This window comes from Heptranchias perlo, chromosome 13, assembly GCF_035084215.1.
Source record: "Heptranchias perlo isolate sHepPer1 chromosome 13, sHepPer1.hap1, whole genome shotgun sequence".
Classification (NCBI taxonomy): domain Eukaryota; kingdom Metazoa; phylum Chordata; class Chondrichthyes; order Hexanchiformes; family Hexanchidae; genus Heptranchias; species Heptranchias perlo.
In genome coordinates, this window is record NC_090337.1 from 8,076,127 (window position 1) to 8,102,791 (window position 26,665).

Consider the following 26,665-nt stretch of genomic DNA (forward strand, 5'->3'; position numbering starts at 1 on the left):
TTCATAGAATTTGGACTGAAAACTCATTCTGTCGATGCGAATACAAACTTGTCCTCTTCAAATCTCGTGTGTTTTTAGTACTTCAAGTGGCCTTTCGTGAAACCTGCGTTGCGATAATTGTGATTTTTTTTCTTCCCCCCCCCCCCCCGCCAACCCCTCTGTCTGCCGGTGGCGCGTGCGGGTTCGGCGCTGCGTGCGCAGCGTTTTGTCTGTTGGCGGGCGAGCGGGCGGAGGCAGTGCGGGGGCTCGGGGGGCGAATCTTGCCAAGCGGCGGCTGTATGAGAGCGGCTAATCTGCGAACTTCCGAGCGGGAGATGCCCACGAACAGGGACAGTATGATGTCCTACACGGCAGAGAATCACCACCAGGTCCGGATGAAAGCATATTACAAAGGGTAAGAGTGTGTGTGAGGTACGGCCGGGAGGGAGGTCCGAGCCGGGGGGCGTGGGGGGGGGGGGGGGGGGGTGTCGCGGGCCCAGGTAGGTAGGTAGGTAGGTAGGTGAGTGGGTGGAGGGGGAGGTCGCGGGCTGTGTTCACCCTTGGTGACAGGAGTTGGGAGGGGGGCGCGGGGTGAGGACCACTGTGGACCAGAGCAAATGGGTGGCAACAGGATCGAGGGGCCGGGAGGAAGTAACTGAAGTACCTGGGTTGGTAGGAGGAAAAAGTCATGCATTTATATAGCGCCTTTCACGACCCAGGACGTCCCAAAGCGCTTTACAGCCAACGGAGTACTTTTGAAAGTGTAGTCACTGTTGTAATGTAGGAATCACAGGAGCCAATTTGCGTACAGCAAGCTCCCACAGTCAGTAATGAATGACCAGATCATTTGTTCTTTTAGTGACTGATAAATATTGGCCAAGAACTCCCCGGATCTTCTTCAAAATAATGCCATGGGATATTTTACATCCGTCTGAGAGGGCAGACGAGGGCCTCGGTTTAACGTCTCACCTGAAAGACGGCACCCCTGACGGTGCAGCACTCCCTCAGTGCCGCACTGGGAGTGCTACCACTGAGCCATGGCTGACACTGAGGTGCCACTGGTTGTTTGAGGTAAGACAACCAGTGGGAACAGGATCAGTGGAAGGGAATGGGCAGCATATTGAGTCTCTTGTTGAAGAGTTTGCAGTAAATTAGATTTTTCTACTTAAATCCCCCCCCCATGCCATTTCCATACTAGTGTTCCTGAGGGCAGGTTGGGTTGTAGTTTAAACTCAAAGAGCAGAAGGGGGGTTCTTCCCAGTGTCCTGGCCAACATAACTACACTTGTAAAGTACCTAATTGGCTGTAAAGTGCTTTGGGATGTCCTGAGGTCGTGAAAGGCTCTAGAAAATGCAAGTCTTTCGTTTGATGTGGAGAGGGCCTCTCGCTTGGTACATTGCCTGGTCGCTGATCAGTTCTTTAAGTTGCTCAATTGTCACCACATTACAGGAAAGATGTGATTGCACTAGAGAGGGTACAGAGGAGATTTGCAAGGATATTACCAGGATTTGGTGAATTTTAACTATGAGGAAAGATTGGATAGGTTGGGGTTTTCTTTGGAACAGAGGAGGATGAGGGGAGATTTAATTGAGGTGTATAAAATTATGAGGGGCCCAGACAGGAAGGAAATAATTCCGTTAGCGGAGGCGTCAATAACCAGGGGGCATAGATTTAAAGTAATTGGTAGAAGGATTAAAGGGGAGCTGAGGAGAAATTTTTTCACCCAGAGGGTGGTGGGGGTCTGGAACTCACTGCCTGAAAGGGTGGTAGAGGCAGAAACCCTCATCACATTTAAAAAGTATTTGGATGTGCACTTGAAGAGCCGTAACCTAGAAGGCTAGGGACCAAGAGCTGGAAAGTGGAATTAGGCTGGATAGCTCTTTTTTGGCCAGCACAGACAATGGGCCGAATGGCCTCCATCTGTGCCGTAACTTTCTGTGATTCTTTGAATTGAACCGGGATGATCAATATGTTTTTTTAAAAATTGACCTTTGTAGTGTAAGGTGCACAAAGAACATCCTTTCTGGAAATTTGTATCCCTTGTTTAGGCACAGTGAATTGTCAGTAGGAAAAACTGGTCTGTTCTTTAACATACAGCAGATCTCCTATAGTATTGCTCACGTTGAGTTGGAGAATATGTAGTTTAATAACACTAGGAATGTTATCAACAAAATGTGATTGGGTAAATGTAGCAGTAAATAAGTGTAAAACTTATAGGCAGTGTGTGCTATACATAAGACCTTTAATAAATGAAAGAGATATATGATAACTCGCATTTATACAGCACCGTTAACATAGAAAAAATCTTGCCGTGCTTCACAGAGGCATAATCAAAAAAAATGGACCCCAAGCCAAAGAAAATGATGATAGGAGAGGTAAAGATTCTTGTCTTGCGCTATGCAGTGGATATAATGTACAGATGAACCATGAGCTATACATGATTTGCCAAGAACTGGAATTGGGACTGTTGTTAATTACAAATAAAAATATGCCAGTTTGAGCAATCTTTGATATCAGTTTTGCATTCTTAAAATTGGTGTAAGTGAAAAGCAAATATATACAAAAGTAAACAGTATAAAACTCAAGGTGAAAATTAATAGTGAATTAGCATGGATGCACTGCCATACATTTGGTATGCAGAGAATCTTTGGGGATCATTTTGTGCTTGAATTGGGCTTTATGTGTAGTGGAAATCAATGATAAATCCTTTGGATTGTTGCAGTTCTATCCTTGAAATGCTGCCTCTGGATTTTACTCAATTTTGCAACAGAATGACTTTATCCTCTGAGTAAAGTTGTTACCAAGCAAAGTGAAATCTTAATGTTACTGGTACAAAACCAAAGAGCTACATGCAATAATACTTAATTATTTACTTCATTCATTCTTCATCAAAAAGATGGACAACATGCTTTCTGTTTATCTCTGTTCTATAGAACAGGTCCAGCATGACCTATGTCACTAGAAATTTGTTGGCCATGTGAAATTTTGCACTGTGCCCACTTCAACTGTGGAAAAACAGTTATCTGTACTATTCCAGAAATTGACTTTCCAAACATGGGTTATGTCTGGACCGAACACTCTCCTAGTTGTATAACACTAGGGTGAAATATTGGGGTGATGGTGGGTGATAAATTAAGAGCAACACAAAAACATATTGCACAGCATCAAAGCATATTGGTACCAATATTGTACACTTAAGGAGCCTAGTGACAACACTGCTCTGCATCCTGAAACCAATGGAGACTATGCCATTTGTCAAAGATGTACTGCTTTGTGCCTGTGTTCCAGGTGGAACATCCAGTAGGATATTGCAGTTTTTGTGCCAGTTGTTAGAAAACACTACAGAAAAGGAAGGGTCCTAGATTTGATCTTCAGTCTATGCTGTCTTACATGATCAAAGGTGAGGCTATGGTATAGAATTACAGAGAATGTACAGCACAGAAACAGGCTTTTTTTTATTCGTTCATGGGTTATGGGCGTCGCTGGCAAGGCCAGCATTTATTGCCCATCCCTAATTGCCCTTGAGAAGGTGGTGGTGAGCCGCCTTCTTGAACCGCTGCAGTCCGTGTGGTGAAGGTTCTCCCACAGTGCTGTTTGGCCCAACAGGTCCCTGCCAATATTTATGCTCCACACGAGTTCTCCTTCCTCCCTCTTCTTCCCGTTAAATGCATCTGTGCTAGTCGCCTCAGCTACTCCTTGTGGTAAATCAAAAGCAAAATACTGCGGATGCTGAAAATCTGAAATAAAAAAAGAAAATGCTGGAAATACTCAGTAAGTCAGGCAACAGAGTTAATGTTTCAGGTCGATGACCCTTCATCAGAAGTGGAAGATTAAACAGTTTTTAAGCAAGTACGGAGCCAGGCAAAGTGGGTGAGGAAAGAAGAAAAGGGAAGGTCTGTGATAGGGTGGAGGGCAGGAGTGATTAAATAACGAAAGGGATGATGTGCAAGGCAAGGAGGGCGGTAATGGAACAAGTAAAGAAACAAAAAGATGGGTCTGGAGGAGCTGTAAATGGCAAGATCAGAACCATTGCGAGCACTTGCAGTCCGAAAAAATGGGAGCAGTGGTTATGATCTGAAGTTATTGAAATCAGTGTTGTGTCCGGAAGGTTGTAAAGTGCCTAATCGAAAGATGAGGTGCTGTTCCTCGAGCTTCCGTCCAGCTTCATTGGAACAGTGTAAGAGGTCAGAGTGGGAGTGGGTCGGGAAATTAAAGGCAAGCGTCCGGCAGGTCAGGGTCACGCTAGCAGACTGAGCAGAGGTATTCAGCGAATACAATATACTAAATTGTAAAAAGTACGAGTATCGCTGTTTCCCCAACCGGGAAGGGAGGAGGTGAAAGGGCAGATGTTGCATCTCCTGTGCTCGCACGGGAAGGTGCCACGGGGAGGAGAGCGGGTGATGGAAGAGTGGACCAGGGAGTCACGGAGGGAGCGGTCCCTTTGGAATGATGAGAGGGGAGGGGAAGATGTATTTGGTGGTGAGGGCCCTGTCAACTACAGCAGAGGGGAATCCTAGGTTGAGGAAAAAGGAAGACATATCGGAAGCACTGGTGTGGAAAGTGGCATCGTTAGAACAGATGAGATGGAGAAACTGGGAGAAGGGAATAGCGTTCTTACAGGAAGTGGGGTGGGAGGAAGTGTAATCATGGTAGCTGTGGGAGTTGGTGAGCTTATTCCCCTCCACTGTAGTTGACAGGGCCCTTGACCGTGTCCATCCCATTTCCCCTCCCCTTTCAGCATTCTGAAGGGACTGCTTCTTCTGGTCCACTTTTCCATCACCCCCAACACCCATTCTCCTCTCCATGGCACCTTCCCGTGCGAACGCAGGAGATGCAACATCTGCCCTTTCACCTCCTCCCTTCCCGCCGTCCTGGGCCCCAAACACTCCTTCCAGGTGAAGCAGCGATTTAATTGTATTTCTTTCAATTTAGTATACAGTATTCGCTGCTTGCTATGCGGTCTTCTCTATATTGGGGAGACCAAACACAGATTGGGTGATCGCTTTGTTGAACGCCTTCGCTCAGTCCACAAGCGTGACCCTGACCTGCTGGTCGCTTGCCATTTTAATTCCCTGTCCCGCTGCCATCTAACCTCTCTGTCCTCTTACACTGTTCTAGTGAAACTCAACGGAAGCTCGAGGAACAGCACCTCATCTTTCGGTTTGGTACTTTACAACCTTCCGGACTCAATATTGATTTCACTAACTTCAGATCATAACCACTGCTCCCATTTTGACAGCAAGTGCTGGTAATGGTTCTGATGTTGCCATTTACAGCTCCTCCAGATCATCTTTTGTTCCTTTACTTGTCCCACTACTACCCTCCTTGCCTTGCGCCATCATCCCTTTTGTCATTTAATCACTCCTGCCCTCCACCCTATCACAGTCCTTCCCTTTTGTTCTTTCCTCCCCCGCCCCCCCCCACTTCCTGGCTTTGCCTGGCTCTGTACTTGCATAAAGACTGTTTAATCTTCCAGTTTTGACAAAGGGTCATCTGAAACATTGGGCTCAATATTAGGAGGGAGGTGGGTTGGTAGCGGGGGGTTGACTGGGCGCGTGGGCAGCGGGCGGACTGCGCACCCGCATCATAGGCTATCAGCTGGAGGAGCCCTATTTAAAGGGGCAGTCCTCCTGACTGATGCTGCAAAAAGGAGCCAAAATTACAGCATGGAGCAGCCCCAGGGGAAGGCTGCTCCCAGGTATAATGATGCCTCACTCCAGGTCCCACTGGATGGAGGAGGGGGAGGACAGAGATCTTCTCTCCGGCAGGTGGGAGGAAGTGGCCTGCCTCTGCCACCACGAAGGCCTGGCTCGAGGTGGCAGAGGCGGTCACCAGCATCACCAACATATCACGCACCTGCATACAGTGCAGGAGGCGCTTCAATGACCTAAGTAGGTCAGCCGAAGTGAGTACACTTATTCATTCCTCTACACTCCATCTGCCACATCACATCACCGCCCCCACCCCACATCTCCTTCTGCACTGCCAACACTACTCTATCACATCACTCCTCACACCCACTCAAAGCTCATCCTCATCTTACCTGCACTTACTCACCTTGCCAGTACTCATCCCACCACTACCACTCAACCTAATCCTCATACAATCTCATGGCTCCGTCTCATACTCACCCTCTCATGCATTTCTTTCACGGTCAGCCTCACCCAACCTGCCACTACCTGTGCTGCAGCCACAGGGCATGCATCACATATGTGTAGTAGGAAGCGTAAGGCAAACGTGTCGTGAGCATGAAGTGGATGCACAAGGGTGTTTGAGGGTTTGTCATGGTTTTTACTTATATTTAATTTCTGATCAACTCACATTACATATTATATTGTCACCACTACTGCCACGTCTTTGCAAATCTTGCCTGGTTTGTGCAATAATGCCCTTTCCTGAGGATCACCATGAAGACCCACAACTGATGTCACCCATTGTGTCACTGCAGAGTGGGTATAGGTGTATTTGCAGGGCTCTTTTGTGCAGACGACTGAGAGACGTCGGCGATGTCCCCGGTGGCACCCTGGAAGGATGCGGAGGAGAAGTTGTTGAGGACAGTGGTGACTTTGACAGCGATAGGTAAGAAAATGGTGCTCGGGCCAGCCGGGAGCAGCTTGGCATGAAGGAGGCTGCAGATGTCCACGACTACATGTCGAGTGACTTTGAGCCTCCGTGTGCACTGCTGCTCAGAGGTCCAGGAAGCTGAGCCTCAGTCTGTCGACCCTGTGGCGAGAGTAGTGCCTTCTGAGACGCATCTGCTGTGCAGGTGGATGTGTCACAGCACTGTGTTGTGGAGCTCCACGTGTCGTAGGTGGACGGCGAGGCTGGTGATGCTATTCGTCCTCCGAGGAGGTCATGACTGCAGCTATGGCGGCCCCCATCCGCAAGATGTACGTTTGAGGGGGTCTGCAAGGAAGGTAAATGTGTCTGCACACCGGGGTTGAGGTTCGAAGTTGGTGAATTTTATTGTTAGGAGGAGGCCAAACTTTGTCCAAAGTGACAGAGTGGCCTCCTGCAGTGAGTGAGGGTAATCAAAAAGGCTAATCGAGTGTTGTCTCAAGGCGATTGGAATTCAAACATGAGGAAGTGATACTTCAGTTGTACAGAACCTTGGTCGGACCATAGCTGGAGTACTGTGTTCGGTTTTGGGCACCGAATCTCAGGAAGGATTTATTGGTCTTCGAAAGGTTACAGCGCAGAATCACCAGAATGATATCCGCCACAGCCGTGAGACACATGATTCCTTTGTATTGTAAACAGGTTCATGAAAAGTATAAACAAATACTATATCAAAATATAGCGCAGGGGCTCAATTCTAGACTCTGAAACTCAGGGTGATTGCACTCATTGTACTGTGCTTTGAACTGAGATTCTGGCCAAAGCTGGTGTAAACTATATGATGTATATACTCGTTCAACTTCAACACTATGCCTGGTGCTTTATTACAATATAATTTATACGGACTTGCTGTCCTGCTAGCCAACATTCCAGTTATACTTATGACATAGCTGGGACAAATGCATATACTTAAAGTTACATTCTATTCTGATAAAGCACTGAAGTCTGAGAAACTCTGTTAAGTGCTGCTACACCACCCTGTATCAGTTTTTGAGTGCTGGAGTCCTCTTAAAAATTGGGGCGGGGACACATTACTAAGGGATCTACCCAAAGATGAGTGGAACATGGACTGTTTTACCTTGTCCAGAACAGTAGAAGCAGAGGTCACGGCCTGCATTCGAAGGGGGGTAAATTCAAAACTAATCTGTGGAAAAATTACTTCAGTGAACGACTAGTAAATCTATGGAACAGGCTGTCTAGGGAGACGACGGGAAGCAGATAGTGTTGATTCATTCAAATGCAAATATTTTTGGATACAGTATATGAGTAATTTCAGACATGACATATGGTAAGTGCAGCATGCTTGGAAGGAACCGGTGACTTTGGACCTGGAGTTCCCAAAGCATTCCACCTCTGGGGTTTTCCTCACCTTCTGGGTCTGTTGTAGCCTAATTGATAGATGTTGATTGCTATGATTGGTCAACAACTCCATTATGGTATCATGTGACTATCAGAATAGTATAAGGTGAACTGGATGGACCCTTTTTTTTCTGTCTAGCAATTTGCATGCTCCTATGTTAAGGAAGTGACAACTTATAAAGTTTTACATTGGAAATGTTATCACTTGTGTTCAGGCTCACTGAAATTCCTTTTCCATGCTTTCCTCCCTGCAGTATTCCATTAATTAAAATAACAAATGTTATACGGATGTATCAAAATTGAGTAAGATGGTTTGGTTGGCTAGAGATGGGAGCTAGAGTGATTACTTGATCCAAAAACCTGATTTTTGATATTAACAATGGGTTTCTCTTTTTTTTATTATGGTTGTTCTTTGGTAACTGCCAGTAGATATATATTATTATTCTGCACAAAATCCAACTCACCATCATCCAATCCTTGACAAGCTCCATTGCTTCCCATATCTCAATGCGTTGATTTCAAAATCCTTGTCCCTTTAAATCCCTCCATGGCCTTGTCCCTTCCTACCTGTACAACCTCCTCCAGCACTATGTCTTTGCCTGCACTTTCTGTTCTTCCACCATTTTGTCTGCTGTGCATTTCCCCGTCCATTGGTAGCAGAGCCTTCAGCCATCTTGCCCTTGCACTCTGGAGCACTGTCTCTAAACCCCTCCATCTTGCTGAGTATCTTCTTACCTTCAAAAGCTGCCTTAAAAAAAACATGATTGTGCTCTTGGTCACCTGCTCTAACTCTCACACCCCCCCCCCCCCCCCCATTCCTAGTTGCATCTCGTGGCCAATTGTGAAGCACCTTTGGAATGTTTTGCCACGTTAAAGGCGATGTATAAATACAAGCTGTTAAGTGTCAGCTTGGCTTAATAGTCATTCTTGCCTCTGAGTCAGAAGTTTGTGGTTTCAAGCCTCGCTGCAGGACTTGATGACACAATCGAAGCTGACACTTCATTGCAGTATTGTGAGAGAGTGCTACATTGTTGGAGTTGCAGGTCTTCAGATGAGCCATTAAATTGAGGCCCTGACTGCCTACTCAGGTAGATGTTAAAGATTTTGTGGCACTTTTTTGAAGGAGAGCAAGGAGTTTTCTTGGTGTCCTGGCCAACAATCATTCATTAACCAACACCACCAAAACAGATTAACTGGTCATTCATCTCATTGCTGTTTGTAGGGCGTTGCTATGTAAAATTGGCTGCCACATTTGCCTACATAACAATAATTACACATCAAAAGTAATTTGTTGGCTGTGAAACATTTTAGGACATGCTGAGGACATGAAAGGCAATATATAACTGCAAGTTCTTTCTTCCATTCATAGTATTCCGTATAAATGATACAGAATACATGATGTACCGTCTTGGTGGCTCAGTTGATAGCACTCTTGCCCCTGAGCCAGAAGGTCGTGGGTACAAGTCCCACTCCGGAGACTTGAGCACAAAATCTAGGCTGACACTCCAGTGCAGTACTGAGGGAGTGCTGCATTGTTGAAGATGCCGCCTTTTGGTTGAGACGTTAAACCGAGGCCCCATCTGCCCTCTCAGGTGGGCGTAAAAGATCCCGTGGCACTATTTCGAAGTAGAGCATGGGAGTTATCCCTGGTGTCCTGGCCAATATTTATCACTCAACCAACATCACTTTAAAAAAAAACAGATTACCTGGTCATTATCACATTGCTTTTTGTGGGAACTTGCTGTGCGCAAATTGGCTGCCGCGTTTCTGACATTACAACAGTGACTGCACTTCAAAAATACTTCATTGGCTGTAAAGCGCTTTGGGATGTCCTGAGGTTGTGAAAAGCACTACATAAATGCAAGTCTGCCTTTCTTATAGTAAGTGGATTCTCTTTTTGATCGAATGTAAGTTCGTTGGCTTGTTGTTTTCTTCCTTTCTATAAGGGTTTCTCCCTTGTGATGTCGACATCATGTGATGGGAAGGGGAGTTGTAATGACAATTGTGATGACAACATTTACAGTGATATATAGCCACACACTGCAGAAGTATAGAGTGCAGGAGCATCCAAAGATTTTGTCATCATGAGTCACTTAGGTGCATATCATGGAGTGCATGGATCACACAGTTTAAATTAGCGTTCCCATCAATTCTATTATACGTCAAGTGGCTGATATTAACAGATTTTGGTCTTTTGATTTAAGATGCATCCATTAGTGAGGCAACGACTTTTTGTAAACCTCTAGGTCCACGATATTCAGACAAACTGAGTTGCTTGATCTTTGTGGTTCAGATTACCAGGGTTCATAAGCCACAGTTTGAGCACCTGTGATATGGGGCCTAATCATTTCCTCGATTATCTTACAATGCCACTGCAGTCAATTACCTTGAAATGCATTGATTATTAAGGCAAGCACAGCAGCCATGTACTCCAACAGAAATACCCCATACACAGCCATGATTGATAATTAATCTTTTATTTGTTGGTACTTACTGAGGGAGGAATTTTAGCCACAATTCCAGACAACTACCTGTTTCTCTGTGAATAGTCGTAGACTATGTAAGCTGAACAGATAGATATGACTTTAGTTTGATGTCTCATCTGTTGGAGCTTGTTGCAATGAGGTGTTCAGGATTGGTGAGAAGAAAGCCCCTGAGCAGTTTCAGATTTGATTGAAACGTCATTGCAGACTTGAGCACACAATCTAGGCTGACACTTCAGTGCTGTACCAAGGGAGTGCTGTGTTGTCAGAGGTGCTGCTTTTCGATGAGATGTTAATCTGATGCCCTGTCTGCGTGCTCAGGTGGATGTTAAAGATCACATGGTAGTATTCAAGAAGAGCAGGAGTCCTTGTGGTATCTTGGCCAACATTCCTCCCTCAGCTAACAAAACTTCAGTATTTGGTCATGCATTCCTTTGCTGTGTGTTAATGGCTGCCACATTTGCCGACATAACAACAGTGACTTCAAAAGTAATTAATTGGCTGTAAAGGCTTTGGAGTATCAGACGGTGCTACGTAAATGCAAATTCATTCTGGGAACAGGAGGAGAAATTATCTGCATGGGGGAGGGATGGTGGAATAAAATGTCATTTTTTTAAAAAGGGTGTTTGACCTTTTTTAAAAAAAACAACTAATTGTAGAATTCCTGAAATAACACAGGTGTCGACACCTTTCGGGGATGTAACTGGTTATCATTAACCTCGCGATTTTTGACACATTTTCGCAGTGTGTACCACCTACAGGATGCACTGCAGCAACTCGACAAGGCTTCTTCAACAGCACCTCCCAAACCCGCGACCTCTACCACCTGGAAGGACAAGGGCAGCAGGCACATGGGAACAACACCACCTGCACGTTCCCCTCCAAGTCACACACCATCCCGACTTGGAAATATATCGCTGTTCCTTCATCGTCGCTGGGTCAAAATCCTGGAACTCCCTACCTAACAGCACTGTGGGAGAACCTTCACCACATGTGCTGCAGCGGTTCAAGAAGGAGGCTCACCACCATCTTCTGAAGGACAATTAGGGATGGGCAATAAATGCTGGCCTTGCCAGCGACGCCCACATCCCATGAACGAATAAAAAAAATGGCACTCATTGCCAAAGCGGCACTTAACGAGGTGCACTAGTTTCAACCAGATGAACAAACTCCTTAACTGCTTAGTAAAATATCTGAGCTATCTTACAGTTTCTGTGCACTTTGTGGTGCGAAAGTAGCTTAGTAAAATCACTGAGAAAAGACAGGACTAATGAGATGTCTAGTCTACACAAAAATCTGAGTGTCTTGGGAACGCTGTGGAACTCCTGAACTACTGAGTATCATTTGATACATTTGGTCTAATTTATGACCTTAATTCTCCTTTTGCCATCCAGTTAAAAGCTTTTCATAGTATCATAGTAGGTTCAGCACAAGAGGAGGCCATTCGGCCCATCATCCCTGTGCCCATTTCACAGTCTGTCTTTGAGAGAGCTATCCAATTAGTCCCATTCCTCTGCTCTTTCCCCGTAGCGTTGTAATTTTTTTCCTTTCAAGTGTTTATCCAATTCCCTATTGAATCTGTTTCCACCACCCTTTCAGGCAGTGCATTCCAGACCATTACAACTTGCTGTGTTTAAAAAAAAATGTTTCCTCATGTCGCCTCTAGCTCTTTTGCCGATCACCTTAAATCTGTGTCCTCTGATACCGACCCTTCTACCACTGGAACTAGTTTTCCTTATTTACTCCCTCAAAACCGTTCATGATTTTGAACACCTCTATCAAATTTCCCCTTAACCTTCTCTGCTTTAAGGAGAACAACCCTAGCTTCTCCAGTCTCTCCACATAACTGAAGTCCCTCATCCCTGGCACCATTCTAGTAAATCTGTATTGCACCCTCTCTAAAGCTTTGACATCCTTCCTAAAGTGTGGTGCCCAGAATTGAACACAATACTCCAGCTGAGGCCTAACCAGTGTTTTATAAAACTTTAGCATAACTTCTTTGCTTTTGTACTCGATGCCTCTAATAATAAAACCCAGGATCCCGTATGCTTTTTTTTAAACAGCCGTCTCAACTTATCCTGCCACCTTCAAAGTTTTGTGTATGTGCACCCCCAGATCTCTCTGTTCCTGCACCCCTCTTAAAATTGTACCATTTAGTTTATATTGCTTCTCCTCATTCTTCCTACCAAAATGCATCACTTCTCTGTGTTAAATTTTATCTGCAATGGATCTGCCTATTTCACCAGTCTATCTATGTCCTCCTGAAGTCTGTTACTACTCTCCACATTGTTTACTACATTTCCGAGTTTTGTGTCATCTGCAAACTTTGAAATTATACCCGGTATACCCAAGTCCAAGTCATTAATACATATCAAAAAGAGGAGTGGTCCTAATACTGACCCCTCAGGAGCACCACTGTATACTTCCCTCCAGTCTGAAGTTATCTGTAAAGTTTATTTAACATAAAGCTGCTCAGCTGACAACAGTCGCACTGCAACAGAATTCCTAGTGTGCTCCTCTTAATTATAATATCTTAGTTTACCACATAAAAAAATCTCAGTTGAGATATGCTAAAGGCTATAGAATTAAGCCTGTGCTCACCATAAATCTTGTATAATTGATTTCAAGGGCATCTGTTGAAGGTTTTAATCAGACTGATTAATTGACAGATATAACAAGGCTGTTGGTATTGGCATGACACTCTACACACGTTCTGTTTAGGTTGTTCCAATCATATGCTTCAGAAGACTGATTTGTTTTAGCAAACACCTACTTTTGTTCGCTGATTTGCAGACTGTGCCTGAAAAGATGTAATCTAACTGCAGAGGAGGTGTGTTTGAAGAAGTGGGCATTGAGTTTGGTTTCAGTGTGAATTTCTCTGAAAAGATAGTGAGCACATTTTAAACAAACTATGTTACATTAAACCTGAAAAATGGAGTGGGATATTTTAGCAATTTAATGTTCACACATCCTTACTTGTAATTAAAATGTGTACTCTTACAACGCCCCTTATGGAGTTCAGTCCTGTGGTGTTAGTGCAGTAATTTGGCTGATCATAGAGGCATCTTTCTGGGTTTCCATTTGTTTCCTTTTAAAGCAAGAAATTGTAACTGCAGACTCCTCAAATACTTCAGATGAATATTAAAACCAGAAAATGCGCAGCAGGTCAATCAACAACTGTCTGACTCTATGGGGGTGATTTTAAACCCCAAGAATGAGCGGGTGGGATCGAAAATAGTTGTTTTTTTGGGTAGCAACCGCAAAATTTTTGGACTTTGCATTCCCAGTGGGAAGCCTGTACTTTTACGTGCTGACGTTAAACCCGGAAATAAAGCTGGGTTGCGTTCGCGACCCAAAAGACAACTATTTTCAACTCCCACTCGTCCCCAACCCACCTGTTCTTGGGATTTAAAATCACTCCCTATCTCTTTCAAATGCTGATCAATCTGCAGTGTAATTCCAGCATTTTCTATTCTTTATTTCAGATTTCCAGCATTAATGAGACATGAGCAAATAAAACCTAGAAGTTCAAATGCATAATTCCCTGAAAATTTATGTAGATAAAAGCCAACAGCATTTATACAGGCATAAAGTGCAAGAGTAAAGAAGTAATTTATACAAAACATTGGTTAGGCCACAGTTGGGAGTACTGCGTGCAGATTTGAGCACTACATTTTAGAAAGGGCATTAAAGCCATAGAGAACATGCAGCATTGATTCACCAGGATGGTGCCAGAAATGGAAAACTATAGTAATAAATATATACTATTTCCAATGGAGCAGAGAAAGCTTATTTAATAAAACTTTCTACAATTGTGAGGGGCTGTGATAGATGGAAATTCTGTCCACTGGTTGGTGAGGAGGAGGTCATCAATTTAAAATTGTCATTAAGACTGAAGAGAGAGGTTAGGAGATGTTTCTTTATGCAGAGGGCTTTTGAAGCATGGAATGCTTTTCTTCAAGAAGTGTTTGAGGCACAGACCATTGAATCTTTTAAGGGAAAATTGGATAAATATTTTAAGCAGAGAAAGATACAGGCTGTAGGGGGGGTGTAGCATTGGAATTGGTTTTGGATTGCTCTACAAAAAGGTGGCTCAGATACTATAAGGCTGAATGACCTTTTTCTATGCTGTAAACTTCAATGGTTCTTTTTCTGTCCTTCAAATGAGCTCCTAATGTAGTTAGTAAATGAGCTCCTAAATAATTAGTAAAATATATTTGCACTTATGTTGCATTGTCTTAAAGTACCTCACACAGTAATTGACTTTTAGTAGGTAAACATGACAGCCGCTCTGCACCAGAAATGTACTACGAGCAACAATGAAATGAATTACAAGTTAATCTTTTTGGTGACATTGGTTAAGGAAAGAATGTTGGCTAAACACCAGACTAACTTCCTCTTTTTTGAATAATATCATGGTATCTTAAATGTCCATCTGAACTACTAGAATAGGCAGACAGGACCTCAGATTAACATCTCATCTGAAGAATGGCACCTCTGACAATGCAGCACTCCCTTATCACTGCACTGAACTGGCAGCCTAGATTATGAGTTAAAGTAATTTTGGAGGTTTATGCATTAATGCTGAGAGGTGATCTGATATGGGTCTTTAAGATAATGAAAGGGTTTGATAGGGTAGAGGTAGAGAAAGTGTTCCCACTTGTGGGGGAGTCCAAAACCAGAGGTCATCAATATAAGATAGTCACTAATAAATCCAATTGGGAATTCAGGAGAAACTTCTTTATCTGGAACATGCTACCACAAGGAATAGTTGAGGCAAATGGCATAGATGCATTTAAGAGGAAGTTAGATAAGCGCATGAAGGAGAAAGGAATAGAAGGTTATGCTGATAAGGGTAGATGAAGTAGGGAGGGAGTAGGCTCGTGTGGAGTATAAACACCGGCATCGACCAGTTAGGCCGAATGGCCTGTTTCTGTGCTGTAGACTCAATGTAAGGCAAAGCCAGAAATGCAGAGGCGAAGGAAATTAGAGACACGGCTGAAGTGGTTGATGGTTCTCGAGTGATGGGGTTAAGGGAGGTGTGATGCACAAGCTAGCTGCCCCTCCTCCACAGTTTGAAAGGTTGTTGGGCATCTACACATGCGTCTCATGTTGGACTTTTGAGAGCTATAAAAATGGCAGTTTCTGAAATTAAAGCTATGTAAAATTTCATCCATGACCAGCCATTTCTAGGTGAAACTGTGGGGTACCAATCTGATAGTAGGGCTTCTATTGCTTAACCATGACCAGCTGCATTCCACAGATGACACTTCAATGATTCCAGCAGCACTGGAACATAGTAGACTGATCATCCACATCTATATTAGTCCACACAACAATTGATGTTCGATCTCAGAGCTGGGTTTCCAGTGCCATAGACTAATTATCCCATAATATTACAGGGCTCCTGCTGATGGCAACCCCAACTTCCAGCGGTGATAAACGTGGCCTGTCCACTCCCTTACACGTTCAGAACCAATTCAAGTTGTAATTTCTGTCATGGATGTGCTGAGCACTCAGCCTGCCTGTATAGGCGAGTACGGACATTATTCTTTTGCTTGCTGGCCTTGACGGACCTTCCCAGCCGCATCAGGGAAAAGCCAGTTGCTTTTCACCCACCTGAGTGTGCATAGTTTGTTGGCAGGGCTGTGGAATCATCCCCTGCTTGCAAATGAAGCAGTGGATTCCATTGCAACAGCAATTTACATTTGCTGCAACACTAGATGCTGCTGTCTGTAGAGGTGCCAGTGGGACTCATCTTTTGAGGTGGTTCCCTAGCATCTTGAAAGCCAGGGGTACTGGTAACTCCCGGATACCGTATTAAAGACTGCTGCAACTTGTATTGTAAAGGGGTGTGGATCTAACTGATGTGTTGTGACATTATGTCTAGTATGCCGAAGTTCTGTTTCTTATTTTGTTAACTGTGCAGTAGCAACAAATTGAAGTTGTAGGATAAGTGGAGCCAGGTGGGGGAGGTTTTGTGCTTGTGAAGCCAGTGATGTTATCACTGGGGAATGGAATGCTTTCCTGTTTCAGACCTCCAGTGTCAGCATGAAGCACATCCAGGTTAGATGTTGTATGATCAAGTGCAGACTAATGCTGCCTCTACCCTGGCTAGAGCAATGTTGCTTAGACTCTTCTTCTGAAGAACTTCTCCAAATGCAAAGTGTGACATTTTCATTTCCTATGTCAGCCATCTTTGTGGTCTATCTGAGACTGACAATTTATTGCTGTGGCCCACACTCACAAGGTACTGGGTTCTGACCTCCCACACTACTTTCACAAGTCCCAGCAGTGAGGAGAGAGGTTCATCCTGCCAGTCAGAGCTGCATTCAAACCCAGGTCTCAGAGTTGACAAAACAGGGTGCTGACCCAATGTACCACTCATTTCCCGCAGACTCAGAGATCCTTAATTGCACAACATTCACAACATTCTGGAGGACCTTGAATCACTCTGTACTGTGGTGAATCAGTGCTGACCAATGAGTCATTTGGGGGTTGGGTGCTCTTAGTTTCAGGTGAGTAATGCTTTTGGCTCCTTTAGATTTGTGGATCGAGCTAATGTTAAGTGTAATTGTTCCCCTGAGTAAAAGGCTAATGCTGTACTTTTTCTGCGTGATAGGCATTGAAGTCTTGGTGTGTAATTTGGTCATCATCCAAATTCTAATGTTGATTTTTGGGAACTCTCAACATTTAGTTGTCAGATGCCCTTCAAGTTTAAAAAAATATAGAATTATCATGTATCATAATTTTAACATGTACATGTGCATAACAAGCACCCTTTTCCACCTGTCAGCGAAACTTACCGCATAGTTTGCACAACTTTTTGGAATGAACAAAAACATAACACAACAGTATCAGCAAATAATTTTCAAATGCAGATTACACCATAGTACCTGAAGATTATCTTTAATTGTTGTTATAACTTGTTAATTGTACTGCTAACAATAAAGTCCCACAGCAGTAAAATGCAAGATTAAAATATGCAATGCAACAACACTATAGGTATTATGTTATGACAGTTGCTCATCAGGGCCAAATCCAAGATCATTTTCCTCATTGCTGTCAGAATGGAATAACTCAACCTGAATTTCCCTCAACCTGAATCCACACTTTAAGAAAAAATGAAGTAGAGCAAGTGTATTAAATGTAATAATTAAATGTAATAGTCTGAGTATATAATCTATATGTTGGAGAACCTGGGCTATTAACTTGCATGTTTATATTATGGAATTACCTTACCAAAATCGTTCCATACTTCCATGCTGCCAGTGCCCTGGAATTTTCTTCACTTTACTCTGCGAGTAGGTTTCAGAGCACCACCAGCAATGGAGAAATAACAGCACAAGCAAAGTTGTTGAAAAGTTGAGTTTGTAACTTTAATTTTCTGGCCATGAGCCTTCCTTAATATCTTGGAGTTTGGTAGAGGCGAGCAATGGAAAAATATGCATTGCTGGTCTGTACGGATGGAATGAGAGCTTGGGCAATGATTGCTCAGGCAGTCAGGAAAAATGTAGTCCAAAAGCGGCAATTTGTTTGCCTTTGGCAGCTCATTGCCCACAGCAGTTCAGGGAAAATCACCTCCCAAGGTAGGTCGCCAGGGATACCAGCAGTAACTTGTTCACATTACAGGGCTGTCACTGAAGGCAGGGCTACAGCACAAATGCAGCACAAGTGAGCTGTGAAATTGTTTCAAGATTTGGCTGTGGCTGACGTGCAGAGACATGAATAAATAATGTGTACACATCCCTAGCACATTGTGCATTTGGATGCTAATTATGAAAACAGTTTACCTGTAGCGAAAGGTGAAACTGGGGCATTGCATTAGACTCTGCAGACTGTCAATATGCCAGGTATTCAAAGACCTGCTCTTACTGTATTCTTTAGGTATGTAGTACTTGGATTTCAATTGTAGGTCAAATTTACCTGTGTAGTTTTACATGATACTGTGAGTAGGACCAAATGAGTAGGTTTATGGTGACCGAATAAGCAAAATTCCATTTTTATTACATAGGATTCTGGAATCATCACCCCCTGTGCTTGCTGACCTACATTGGCTCCCGGTGTGGCAACGCCTCGATTTTAAAATTCTCATCCTTGTCTTCAAATTTCTTCAAGGTCTACCCCTCCCTATCTCTGTAACTTCCTCCAGCCCGACAACCCTCTGATATCTCTGCGCTTCTTCAGTTCTGGCCTCTTGCGCATCCCTGATTTTAATGGCTCCACTGTTGGCCGCCCTGCCTTCAGCTGCCTAGGCCCTAAGCTCTGGAATAACGGTAGGAGTAACCACAGCACAGTCCTTGTGGAGACAAAGTCCTGTCTTCACACTGAGGACACCATCCAACGTGTTTGGCACTACCACTGTGCTAAATGGGATAGATTCAGAACAGTTCTAGCAGCTCAAAACTGGGCATCCATGAGGCACTGTGGACCATCAACAGCAGCAGAATTGTATTCCAGCACAATCTGTAACCTCATGCCCAGGCATATTCCTCACTGTACCATTACCAAACAAGCCAGGGCATCAACCCTGGTTCAATGAGGAGTGTAGAAGAGCATGCCAGGAGCAGCACCAGGCGTACCTAAAAATGAGGTGCCAACCTGACGAAGCTACAACACAGGACTTACAAGCATGCTAAACAGCGGAAGCAATATGCTACAGACAGAGCTAAGCTATTCCACAACCAATGGATCAGATCTAAGCTGTGCAGTCCTGCCACATCCAGTCGTGAATGGTGGTGGACAATTATATAACTAATGGGAGGAGGAGGCTCCATGAACATCTGCATCTTCAATGATGGCAGAGTCCAGCACGTGAGTGCAAAAGACAAGGCTGAATCGTTTGCAACCATCTGCAGCCAGAAGTGCCAAGTGGATGATCCATCTCGGCCTCCACCCGATATCTCCACCATCACAGAAGCCAGTCTCCAGCCAATTCGATTCACTCCATGTGATATCAAGAAACGGCTGAGTGCACTGGTTATAGCAAAGGATATGGGCCCCCGCCAACATCCTGGCTGTAGTGCTGAAGACTTGTGGTCCAGAACTAGCCGCGCCTCTAGCCAAGCTATTCCAGTACAGCTACAACACTGGCATCTACCCGACAATGTGGAAAATTGCCCAGGTATGTCCTGTCCACAAAAAGCAGGACAAATCCAATCCGGCCAATTACCGCCCCATCAGTCTACTCTCAATCATCAGCAAAGTGATGGAAGGTGTCGTCGACAGTGCTATCAAGTGGCACTTGCTCACCAGTAACCTGCTCACCGATGCTCAGTTTGGGTTCCGCCAGGACCACTTGGCTCCAGACCTCATTACAGCCTTGGTCCAAACAAGGACAAGAGGTGAGGGTAACTGCCCTTGACGTCAAGGCAGCATTTGACAGAGTATGGCACCAAGGAGCCCTAGTAAAATTGAAGTCAGTGGGAGTCGGGGAAAACTCCTCAGTGGCTGGAGTCATACCGAGCACAAAGGCAGATAATAGTGGTTGTTGGAGGCCAATCATCTCAGCCCCAGGACATTGCTGCAGGAGTTCCTCAGGGCAGTGTTCTAGGCCCAACCATCTTCAGCTGCTTCATCAATGACTTTCCCTTCATCATAAGGTCAGAAATGGGGATGTTCGCTGATGATTGCAGTGTTCAGTTCCATTCGCAATCCGTCAGATAATGAAGCAATTTGTGCCCGCATGCAGCAAGACCTGGGCAACATCCAGGCTTGGGCTGATAAGTGGCATGTAACTTTTGTGCCAAACAAGTGCCAGGCAATGACCATCTCCCCTCGACATTCAATGGCATTACCATTGCCGAATCCCCCACCATCAACATCCTGGGAGTTACCGTTGACCAGAAGCTTAACTGGACCAGCCACATAAATACTGTGGCTACAAGAGCAGGTCAGAGGCTGGGTATTTTGCTGCGAGTGACTGACCTCCTGACTCCCCAAAGCCTTTCCGCCATCTACAAGGCTCAAGTCAGGAGTGTGTTGGAATACTGTCTACTTGCCTGGATGAGTGCAGCTCCAACAATACGCAAGAAGCTTGACACCATCCAGGACAAAGCAGCCCGCTTGATTGGCACCCTATGCACCACCCTAAACATTCACTCCCTTCACACCGTGACACACTGTGGCTGCAGTGTGTACCATCCACAGGATGCACTGCAGCAACTCGCCAAGGCTTCTTCGACAGCAGCTCCCAAATCCGCGACATCTACCAGCTAGAAGGACAAGGGCAGCAGGCACATGGGAACAACACCACCTGCACGTCCCCCTCCAAGTGACACATTCATCCCGACTTGAAAATATATCGCTGTTCCTTCATCATTGCTGGGTCAAAATCCTGGAACTCCCTACCTAATGACACTGGGAGAACGTTCACCACACGGACTGCAGTGGTTCAAGAAGGCGGCTCACCACCACCTTCTCAAGGGCAATTAGGAATGGGCAATAAATGCTGGCCATGCCAGCGACGCCCACATCCCATGAACGAATAATTAAAAAAAAAATTTCCTCCCTAAACCTCTCCGCCTCCCTACCTCTCTCTCCTTTAAGATGCTCCTTTAAAACCTACCTCTTTGATCTGTCCTAATATTTCCTTATGTGGCTTGGTGTCAAATTTTGTTTGATTATGCTCCTGTGAAGCGCCTTGGGACATTTCACTACATTAAAGCTGCTATATAAATACAATGATGTGGACATGCCGGTGATAGACTGGGGTTGACAAATGTAAAGAATCTTACAACACCAGGTTGTAGTCCAACAATTTTATTTGAAAATCACAAGCTTTCGGAGGCTTTCTTTACATATAAATACCAGTTGTTGTTGTTTATTTCTAATGTTTTAGAAATCGCAAAACGGTGACCTTGTCTTGGGTATTTATGGAAGGGAAGGAGGAGAAGGGAGTAAGTTGTGTTTTTTGACGTCAGATGTAGGAAGATGAAAATAACATGGCCCATCGTCAAAATGTATGGTGATCATCTACTTCTTTTGGCTATACGCATCATGTGACTGGTGCTGATGACTTTCTGTAGTGGGTTCGGCTGTTTTCTGTTCGTTCATTGTCTTGATTTCCTTATCAATGTCCTTTGTACCAAGGAATTTTCCTTTCTAATTGCTAGTGTATTCATTCTTTATTTGGAGGTTGAAAATCTGCCCTTTTTCACTGTCTGAAGTGTTCGCACACTGACCTTCTGAGATGCTACACTTCTTCACATGCTGACCATGGGTTTGAATATTTGGATTACTGCTGGTGAAAGTGACACTTTGTTCCTGTATCAATTAAAGTTTCATGTAGTAAATATTTTATTCCTTGTATGAAACTTTAATTTAACTTTGGGAAAGAGTTGCTTTCACTAAAGGTCATCATTCAAACTGCTGGTCTCTGGAAAAATTGTGCCCTTCAACTGACAGTATGGCTGTGCATATTATGACTGCTCCTTAAGGCTCCTTTGATAGCTTGGTTGATAAATTTTCTGCCCAATGTGAAACTAAGCGATGTAGATCAGGAAGGTCCAGGTGCTGCAACTGGTCTCAGCGGCCATGGAGGGGATGAGAGGAAATTGTATGTGTATTTAGGTTTTGGTTGAGGACAGCATTAGGTTTGATGCCCATCATGGAAAAATAGCCCACTCACCATCTGGGCTTAAAAATGAAGCATGATCATATGTGTGCTGTCAGCTCCTGTGGGAACAAACCCCAGCAAGAGTTATTGCCTTCAGGAGAGAAGGGGAGAAAGAAAATGAAGAAACAATGCAATAGTAATAGGAAAACAGTCATTTTTTAAAAAGCTATCTGAGAGCATACGTGAAGAAAATAAATCGAAGTCTTAACCCCTTTGTCCTGAAGTGATTTCACCCCTACATACTGAATCCTTTGGATAGTGATATTGGTGACAATTATTTTATATTTATCACTTAGCCTCCTTTTAATTTTCAATAAGCAACCACATTTGTTGTAAATGATGAATCGTTTTGAAGGAAAAATAGTTCCGAAAATGCCAGTTAAAGGTAAACGGAATCCGTAGTTTTGTATCTACAAGCATGGAATACAAAACAAGGAGGTGATTTTTAAAATTAGTTCTCTGGATGTGAGCACCCCAGGCAAGGCCGCATTTATTGCCTATCCCTGGTTGACTTTAGAAGGTGGTGGTGGGCTGCCTTATTGAACCACTTCAGTCCTTGCCGTGATGGTGCTCCCAAAATGCTGTTTGCTAGGGAATTCCAGGATTTTGCACCACAATAATGGCGTACGCCATAGATGCGCCATTACAATGGCACAAGTTTTCACCAAATTCAGGCCCAACATTATGGGGAGCAAGCGGAGAGTAGGATTAGACAAAGCGGTCATGTGCGGAGAGAAAAAAACATTGGCACAAATTCGATGGGCCAAATGGCCTGTTTCTCTGGTACATCAATTTATGATTCCTGGTGTAACCCCTCTAGTGTTTCAAATATAAGTCATTTAAATAAAATCGAGGGAGGTGACAGAAAAGTGTATATTTGTTTGACCTTACCTTGACTATGTTTGTGGTTGGATCGAGGAATTGGGAATTCATGTTTTTTTATATTTAAGAGTTTGTTCGTCAAACATTGTATCTATAACTTACATATGGAGTAAAAACCCATACATTAGTCTATGATGTCTAAAACTGGATGGTTTGATGGTATCATTAAGAAATGCATTGAGCATCAACTTTCAAGTTGCTAACTTCAAAGGAGAGGTGCTTACTCATGCTGGACTACAGTTCCACTGGTACCTTATCTAAATAGCCATTCGTCGTGTTTGTAGTCTATACAGTGATTATGGGCAGGTTATTCAATTGTGGAGGTTGATGCCAAGGATCAGTCTGATCTTGTCAGACCTGGTTGCCACAAACATGCACTTTGCAGCAAACATTGCTGAATAGCAGTCAGGAGTAGGAACTCCCAACTGATTTTTTTTTTGTTCTGATGCTCGTGGGTGCTGATGCCAATTGTAGCACCCCCTACTGATGCTATGCCTGAGATCAGCTTACTGACTTCCTATCAAATCATACTGTATGTCCATGGTTGGGATGATATCAGATGTGTTGGATTTTTACGTGCTGTGTGAGATTTCAGATTTAAACTAACCATTTTGGTGGTGGGGGGGGATCTTTGAAAGCTGGCAGCTGAAGAATATCCATGTGTACTCACACTTTTATACCCAGTGTTCAGCAAAAATTAGTCCTTTTTTCACATTGAGCCATCTCTCAACTGCTGTTTCTTATGGAATTTTCACATTTAATAAAAAGCCCAGAGTTCTTTGGCAAAGGGCAGTTGTGTTCTTTTTCTTGTGAAATATCTTGAACGGAAATAGCATTGGTGTGACTCCTGGAGAAAGGTGTCTCACTCTGCTTTGCTCTGGAATCAGTCAAGCTCTTGACAGCGGATTTACACGGCGACGACTTAGCATTTGTGTGAAGTAATACTTGTTTGGTGTTGGTTATTTCTTACTGATTCTTTCTTTCTTTCTTTCTTCAGGGACATCATGATCACCCACTTTGATCCCTCCATCACATATGAAAACCTTTGCACTGAGGTCCGTGATATGTGCTGCTTTGACAACGAGCAGCTCTTCACGATGAAGTGGATCGATGAAGAAGGTACTGGGGATTTTGCGAGAACATTTCCAGCATTTATTTTGCTTGTTTTGCATGTCTGGCATAAGAACTTTTTTTAGAGGGAATGGGGTAAGGAGAAATTTGTGAACTGTGTTGTGTGACCCCACCCTGACCTTTTCAAGTTAGTGTTTCATAGTTTTCATTTTTATAATGCTAAATTAGATGCAGTGCTATTTGCATAATTATAAATGCAATGCTTTATATTAGTACCAGCTTTATAATGTGTTTTGCTCATGCAAAAATCGAGTTTTTAAAATTAAGGCAAATGACTAAAATAGGACCAAATTTGCTGTAACAGTAGAACATTTGTATTGTCACACCACAGTTGGCAGCTGAGCTGTTCTTGTAAAATACAAAAACATCTGGCACCGTGGATTAAAATGCTGTACCACGGAGTTGTGGGTTCACCTGGTGACTTACACACATGCCTACCCCTCTTGATCCTGATCTCAGCCTTGCTGTTGTGGGTAAGTGCTGCGGGGAAACCAGGTTTCTCTTCTACAGGGTGGCAGGGGAAATCAGACGGAGAGCCACCCAGGTCACGTTCTACAGATAACTACAGCACTGTAGTGACGTTGAAGCATCTTACTGCTATTGGCCTGGGACGTATGGCCTATGAAGACCAAGCAAGGTGAAAGGGAGAAAAGCACTGTAAAATGTGAGTGCCCTCTTGTTTACGCATGCTCACTATCTCAATTGCTATCTTTATTGTTTTCAAGGAAGATGGAGGGAAAGGCAAAATCAAAAGTAAAAGTAAGAGGAAACTTGAAAAAGGGGTTGAATGAAGAGAAAATACATGAGGGAGAGAGTTGTGGAAATGTTGCAGATCAAGTCTGAAGCATTAACGGTGTACTTTACTAAGCAGGACTATTTGCAACCCAGTATTTCCATTGAACTGAGAGTAGTTTATGCTTAGACTCAATTTGAAACGGTTTAGTCTTTGCTGTGGTACTTTAACTGAGAATTTTTGTCCTGTATTAGGTTAACAGGAAATCATTGTAAATTTCTAATTGCTATATCAGATTATAACGTGATGAATGGATTCCATTGTATTCATGAAAGTATTCAGGCTATTTGCATTTTCTGGAAATATAAAAGTTTTGAATGGGGGAAATTCCTGGTCTTGAGCTGCAGGTGCAAATAGCCACATGGGAATACGATGTTGTGCGGATAACGGAGACTTGGCTCAATAAAGGGCAGGATTGGGTACTAAATATTCCTGGATACAAGGTGTTCAGGAAAGTAGGAGTGGGGGTTGGCAATATTGATTAAGGAGAATGTTGCAGTGGTGGAGAGAGAGGATGTCCTGGAGGAGTCAAGGACAGAATCTATTTGGTCAGAGTTAAGAAACAAAAGAAGTGCCATTTCACTACTGGGTCTTTTCTATAGACCACCAACCAGTGGGAAGGATATAGAGGAGCAAATTTGCAGGGAAATTAGAGGGGTGCAAAATCTATAGAGTAGTGATAACTGGGGACTTCAACTATCCTAATATAGACTGGGATAACATTAATGATATAAGGACACAGAGGGGGGGGGGGAATTTTTGAAATGTGTTCAGGATAACTTTCTTAACCAGTACGTTTCTGGCCCAACGAGGAAAGAAGCATTGCTGGACTTGGTTATAGGGAATGAGGTGAGCCAAGTGGATCAAGTATCAGTGGGGGAGTATTTAGGGAGCAGTGATCATAGTATCAAGGTTTAGAATAGCTATGGAAAAGGACACTGACCACTCTGAACTAAAAATACTCAATTAGAGGAGGGCCAATTTCAATGGGATGAGAACAGACCTGGCCTGGGTAAGTTGGAATCAAAGATTGGTAGGCAAAACTGTAGTTGAACAGTGGGCGGCCTTTAAGGAGGAGATGGTTTGGGTACAGTCTAGGCACATTCCCAAGAGGCAGAAAGGTAGGGCAACTAAAGCCAGAGCTCCCTGGATGACAAAAGAGATTGTGAGTAAGATGAAATGGAAAAAAGGGGAGTATGATAGATGTCAGGTTGATCACACAAGTGAGAACCAGGCAGAATATAGGAAGTTCAGAGGAGAAGTGAAAAAGGAAATAAGAGGGGCAAAGAGAGAGAGTATGAGAATAGACTCGCAGTCAACATAAAAGGGAATCCAAAAGTTGTCTACAGGCATGTAAACAGTAAAAGGGTGGTAAGAGGAGGGGTGGGGCTGATTAGAGACCATAAAGGAAATCTACTCATGGAGGCAGAGGGGATGGCCGAGGTACTAAATGTGTACTCTGTATCTGTCTTTACCAAGGAAGAAGATGCTGCCAGAGTCTCAGTAAAGGAAGATATAGTTGAGTTACTGGATGGGCTAAAAATTGATAAAGAAGAGGTACTTGAAAGACTAGCTGTACTTAACGTAGATAAGTCACCCGGTCCGAATGGGATGCATCCTAGGTTGCTGAGGGAAGTAAGGGTGGAAATTGTGGAGGTACTGGCCATAATCTTCCAAACATCCATGGATATGGAGATGGTGCCAGAGGACTGGAGAATTGCAAATGTTACACCCTTGTTCAAAAAAGTGTGTAAGGATAAACCCAGCAACTATAGGCCAGTCAGTTTAACCTCAGTGGTGGGG

The 26,665-nt window shown here is 43.8% G+C and overlaps 1 protein-coding gene across 3 annotated transcripts in view; it reads left to right on the forward strand.

Annotated features, from left to right (window-relative positions):
- The first annotated feature begins 232 nt into the window (after window positions 1-232).
- prkci (protein kinase C, iota) overlaps window positions 233-26,665 on the forward strand; it is a 90,066-nt gene continuing 63,633 nt past the window's right edge. For all 3 annotated transcript variants that reach the window (XM_067994911.1, XM_067994912.1, XM_067994913.1), the window contains exons 1-2: window positions 233-394; window positions 23,936-24,057. In XM_067994911.1, the coding sequence (XP_067851012.1) occupies window positions 279-394; window positions 23,936-24,057 (238 nt within the window). In that variant the 5' untranslated portion in view covers window positions 233-278. The remainder of the gene's footprint in view (window positions 395-23,935; window positions 24,058-26,665) is intronic.